At 54.6% G+C, this 4,943-nt stretch overlaps 1 protein-coding gene across 1 annotated transcript; it reads left to right on the top strand.

Annotated features, from left to right (window-relative positions):
• The first annotated feature begins 748 nt into the window (after window positions 1-748).
• LOC130572572 (uncharacterized) lies at window positions 749-2,990 on the top strand. Its single transcript, XM_057364337.1, has 2 exons — window positions 749-1,818; window positions 2,573-2,990. The coding sequence occupies exons 1-2, from the start codon at window positions 749-751 to the stop codon at window positions 2,988-2,990; spliced, it is 1,488 nt and encodes a 495-aa protein (XP_057220320.1).
• Window positions 2,991-4,943: the final 1,953 nt, after the last annotated feature.

Here is a 4,943-nt window from a genome sequence, read left to right as displayed (position 1 = left end):
CAAACTCTCARTAATTTTGCGAAACTTTTCTTTTGAGCGTTAAGGAAATGAAATAAAGATATGGCCTGAGCTTTAAAGCAAAGTAGATGCTTCAAACATCAAACACTTAGGTCAGACCAGAAAACCTATTTGCCAAACAGAAAAGATGCCTTCTTTGTATAATTCCCTCTAAATCTAAACTGTTGATTAGTTTATCTTAGATATTCTTGCTAGTCTCCGCAAGCGAAACACGTAAAACAAAACTCAGAAAACTGTAAATACTGGTTCCTTACTGTTCTAGCGTGACTTCATAATTAAGCTGGAACCGGCCAAGGCGCTCCCTTGTCTGGTACAGCGTGCCTCCCAGGATTTTTGTAAATACCGGCTATTTCGCACCGCCACGCGAGAGCCGAGCGTGTCYCTCCGTGTGCTCGGCTGCAAGCCCTGCCCGCGGGCACGGAGGGATCCGGCARCACCGCGGCTGCTTGGCCCGGAACGGCAGTTTCATAAATGTAAATGAAACTTTAGATGCCAACTACCGATTGGCAGCGGCGATGCCGTGGCATCCCGCTCTCCCTTCCCGGCGGAAGGCGCCGCGGGGCTGCTCCCCCGCCGGTGGGGTCGGGCGCGGCCCCGGAGCACCCTCCGGGCGGACACGGCGCGGAGCCGCCGCGGCTCGGGGACAACCGCCGTGTGAAACCCGGCTGGCGGTTCTCCGCGGCTATCTGATTTTGGAAATGTCTGTAATGACAGCAGGAGAAGGAAATTAATGGCTAAGAGCCCACTGGGTTTGAACACGGAGAATCCTGTTACCTCCTCGCAGATCAAGTACGCGCGCACACCCGCACACGCACACACACACACACAAGCCTTACCCACGTGGAAACGCTTTCTAACCAAAACACAAGACCCCGCATCGCCGGTGGAAAGGGCGGCGAGACGCCCGCGCCTGGGCTTCCCCGTACCCCGTCCGCCGGCGCAGCGGGAACCCGCGCCGGGGGCGGGGGCGCGGTGTGACGACCCGAAATCGCACCGTTTTGTCTTTAAACCACAAGAAAAACAAGCCGGGGCGGGGGAGGGGAAGGGCAAGAGACAACCCTCAGGGAGAGGAAACGGAGAGGAACAAAAACAACGGGCAGCTCTGTCCCCGCTCCCGTCGGACACTGGGAAAAGCGGCCGCCGGAGCCCCGCAGCGGCTGCCGGCCAGGAGGCAGCGGGAGGCAGCCTGCCCCATCCGCCGGCACCCCGACCGCGGCACGGCCGCAGCGCTCCGCCCCGAGGCAGGCGGGCAGCGGAGCCCCCGAGCGCTGCCGGTGCTGGGGCAGCGCGGGGCCGAGGGCGGGCGGCGGAACCGAGCGAGTCCTCTCTTGCTGCCGCCCGTGCCTGCGCGTCCCGGCCGGGCTGCCTCGCCCCGCGCTGCCCGGACCCTCGCTGGAAGAACGGGGGCTTCGGGGAGGCACTACTATCCCTGCGTGTTTTCATGCCGTTCTGGCCGGAGGCGACCCGAGCCGCCAGAAATGTTTCCTCTCAGCCTCCGGTCAAGCCTCCGCTGGCTCCGCCGCGGGCCCTCGCAGGGGCAGGCGATCGGCAGAGTGACCCGGCGGCCGGCAGAGCCTCTGACCCACCCCAGACAGGCCGGCAGCCCCCGGCTGCTCTCGGGGCGCAGCCCGGGCCCCCCGTTCCCGCGGCACCGGGAGTGGGCGGGAGGCGCAAGCGGGGAACAATGCGACGGCAGCCGTCGCGGCTTGCTTCTGTCCTAGGGCTTAACCCAGCAACCCCGGTAACATACACCCGAAGAGCGGTCAGGGCAAAACGGCAGGGACTGTCACCTGGAGAGAGGTAAAAAGTCCGGCCGGGCGTGGCAAAAGTCCCCCCGTCCGCACGGGAGACCAGTTGGGGATTTTTGCAATTAAACTCGCGTGGAGCCGGGGCGTGAGAGCTCGTCTCTATCCCGCCACGGACGGCTCCGCTGTTCCCTCCTATCACATTTGTTTTACAGCAACTTTGTTGTTGTTGTTGTTATTGTTGTTGTCATCGAACCGACACGAAAACAGTGCTAAATAAACGCTAAATGCAAGCAASACGCACACACCTCCTCCACGGACACATGCACATGCGGCAGGGAGCCCGTTTCCTCCACCTCCGAGCAGAAGGGGTGGGAGGGAGACGCGGGGACGGGGAAGTCGGAGACACTCACCTTCTCGCTGCTGGGATATGCCGCTACCTTTATWTTAGGGCCGCTCCTTATTTATTTATTCTCGTACCTTCTCCGAGCCGAGGTTCCCCTTTTGCACTGCTGCTCTGGCAAAAAACAGAGCATCCCCTCTACAAGTCCCCCCGGCCTTTCTCCACACACAAATAAAGCGCAACTGGGAGCAAAACGGGAGGGGAAATTCGGGGGGGGGGGGGGGGGGGGGGGGGGGGGGGGGGGTAGATGGAGGAGGAGGCTGGTTCGGGAGAAGCCAAACACTCCTCGCCCTAAAGTGAGTGCAACTAGTTACCTCTCACGCACAGGAACGTAAAAAGTTTCCCTGCCAAGGAACGGGACTTCCCTAAGAAAAGGTAACCCACTCCCGCCCTCCCGCCCAAAAAGGCCGTCCCGGGAGCGCGGAGGTAAGGGGCGAGGAGCCGGGGGCCAGCGCAGTCCCGGGGCGCCGCTCCGCACTTGTGCCGGGAGCTGCCGCAGGGCTGCTCCCCTGCCGGCCCCTCGGGCACTGCGGACCCGCTGCCCACCCTCCGCTGCCCGCTCGGCCGCCCTCAGCCCCGCTCGGCCGCCCTCAGCCCCGCTCGGCCGCCCTCAGCCCCGCTCGGCCCCGTTGAGCCCCGCTCGGCCCCCTCAGCCTCGCTCGGCCCTGCTGAGCCCGCCGGCACCGGCGCTGCCCCGGGCCCGGCACACCGCGGCGGGCACCGAGCGGCGGCTGACCCGGCCCCACACAGCTCCAGAGTGTTCCTCCCGCTGTCCTCGGCCTCACAACCCGGGGCCTGGACCTTCAGGCTTCTCAGCTCCCTGACATGTGCAGTCAGCAGTGATGGGAGCAAAGGAGAGGGCCCTGAAGTGCAAGAGGCGATCAATGCCAATCCAGCGGGGTACAGGTAGTGAGCTCCGCACTTCACTATTTCCCTTTGTTTTTTCTAGAAGACACCAACACCATAAATTAATCCTGAGTTTGAAYGACCAAGTATGACAAAGTGCTACACGACAGGAATGGTTGGCATACCCTTTTGTAGAATACATTTGTCTCCTTTCTCTCAAGCTGGTCAGTGTGGATGAAAGCAAAGTCCTTTCCTGCTCTGAAACTTAATGCTCCTCTCTGCAAGAAATTCAGCAGCTGCATTTGGTCCTTTTTGCTCCTTTGTGTAGGAAAACGGAAGAAAATCCCTAATTGCTTAGTCACATTTCATAGTCTTACCCTTCACCTTCTGTTATATTCTGATTATTCTTTCACTCAGTGGCTCTTGTTCAACCAGCTGCATCACCCTCTTCCTGTCAAGTTAACTTCACTTTCCAAAGGGTCCAAGTCAAAAATCTAAAAGAGGAAGCAAAAGTTAGGCCCTATATTTGGAGAAAGATGAGAGAGAAAAGTCTTGGGTTTCAGAAATAATGAATGTTAGAAGCTTTTGAGGTCAGCAAGCCATATGAAATGGGGGGGGGGGGGGGAAGGTATGGGTTTGTGAAGATACTTTCTCACCTTCCCTTTTCTCACTTTGCATTTGGTGATTAAAGCTATTCAATTTTACTCAAGTTTTCTAATTTCATGATTTGCATTCAATGAATTGTACTAACATGGTCATCTTTCTCCTAAATAATATCAGACTTCAGATGACTTAATCTTCATGAAAACAAATCTATAAAAATCCTGKTTTTGCTGTCTTGGGAGAGTCGCCACTCAGAAAGAGAACAGACTTGGAAAAYTCTTGACCGACACAAATAGAGCTAGAAAAACTTTTAAACTAAAAAAGCCTCCAAAAGCCAGCCTCCAAAATGACGTAGTGTAGGACAAGCCAGAAGTACAAAATTAATTTTGAAAATCAGAGTTTAGAGAGTAACTRTAATGCGAGAAAACTCAGATTTGTAGGAAKAATTGTGATGGACAACCCTGCCACAGACTACGTTGTGACTAATGCCAGCACCCATCTTGCTAAACAGGCTCCTCCTGGGGGGAAACATGCTAACTTGTTTGTTTCAAAGGGGACTTTTGTGAATGGCAGCAGAGATCTAATGTGAGGTACTCAAATATGATGATGAAGGTTTTCTGAAGTCTGGTTTCCTTCCACTTCAATGAAGCAAGTTCCTGTTGTGGGGAAGAGTCCCGTAGTAACGCTGGTTGTTATCACAGACATTTCAGTTTATAGCAAGCTCTTAACCATCTGCTGTGCTCTCTCTTAAAATATACAGCTGACTTGAACAGATCATCTGTATCTTTGTTCAATGTAATTTGCTTCAAACTGCAGAGATATGGGAGGCCTAAGTGGTGGTACATGGTATCATCCCAAGGCAAGTCTCCCAGTAAGGGGCCTGGTCTTGATGCCACTGAACCATTCTGCTGTTTTGCTGTTGATTTTGGGTCGTGCCAAAACTGATGAGTGTCACATGTAATGAAGGGAGCCCTACAGAAACTGATCTGATAATCAAACAATTTTTTTGCAGGGATTTATTGTAAATATGACTTTCACAGGCAGGAATTAAATTATGATTTTGGTTAAGTCAATGTCTTTGRGCTGAAGTGAATTCCAGTGAGCTCAGTGGAATTGATTTCAGAAGGYGGCAAATCCAAAATGTAGTACAATGCACTGGTTCACATAAATGGCTCTGTGTGATCATGGAGAAGGTCATGCTAGAAATAGTCCTAACAGAGCCCAAGGATGGGCTGCAGGATCCACTTTTACACCAGAATAGAAGAATAATACCTACTCCATTTAAAGCAACATGGGAATGTAAGTAGGCAGGATGTAATTATCAGGAC

Source organism: Malurus melanocephalus, unplaced genomic scaffold, assembly GCF_030028575.1.
Source record: "Malurus melanocephalus ecotype Western Australia unplaced genomic scaffold, MMel_1.1 scaffold_38, whole genome shotgun sequence".
Taxonomy (NCBI): Eukaryota; Metazoa; Chordata; class Aves; order Passeriformes; family Maluridae; genus Malurus; species Malurus melanocephalus.
This window is presented reverse-complemented; position numbering and strand designations above follow the sequence as displayed.

What these genes read in the sequence shown, in the direction of transcription:
- LOC130572572 (XM_057364337.1), top strand. Translation starts at nt 749, where the DNA reads ATGGCTAAGAGCCCACTGGGTTTGAACACGGAGAATCCTGTTACCTCC. An exon ending in GGACTGTCACCTGGAGAGAG is followed by an intron (nt 1,819 to 2,572) that starts GTAAAAAGTCCG and finishes CCGCCCAAAAAG; the next exon opens with GCCGTCCCGGGAGCGCGGAG.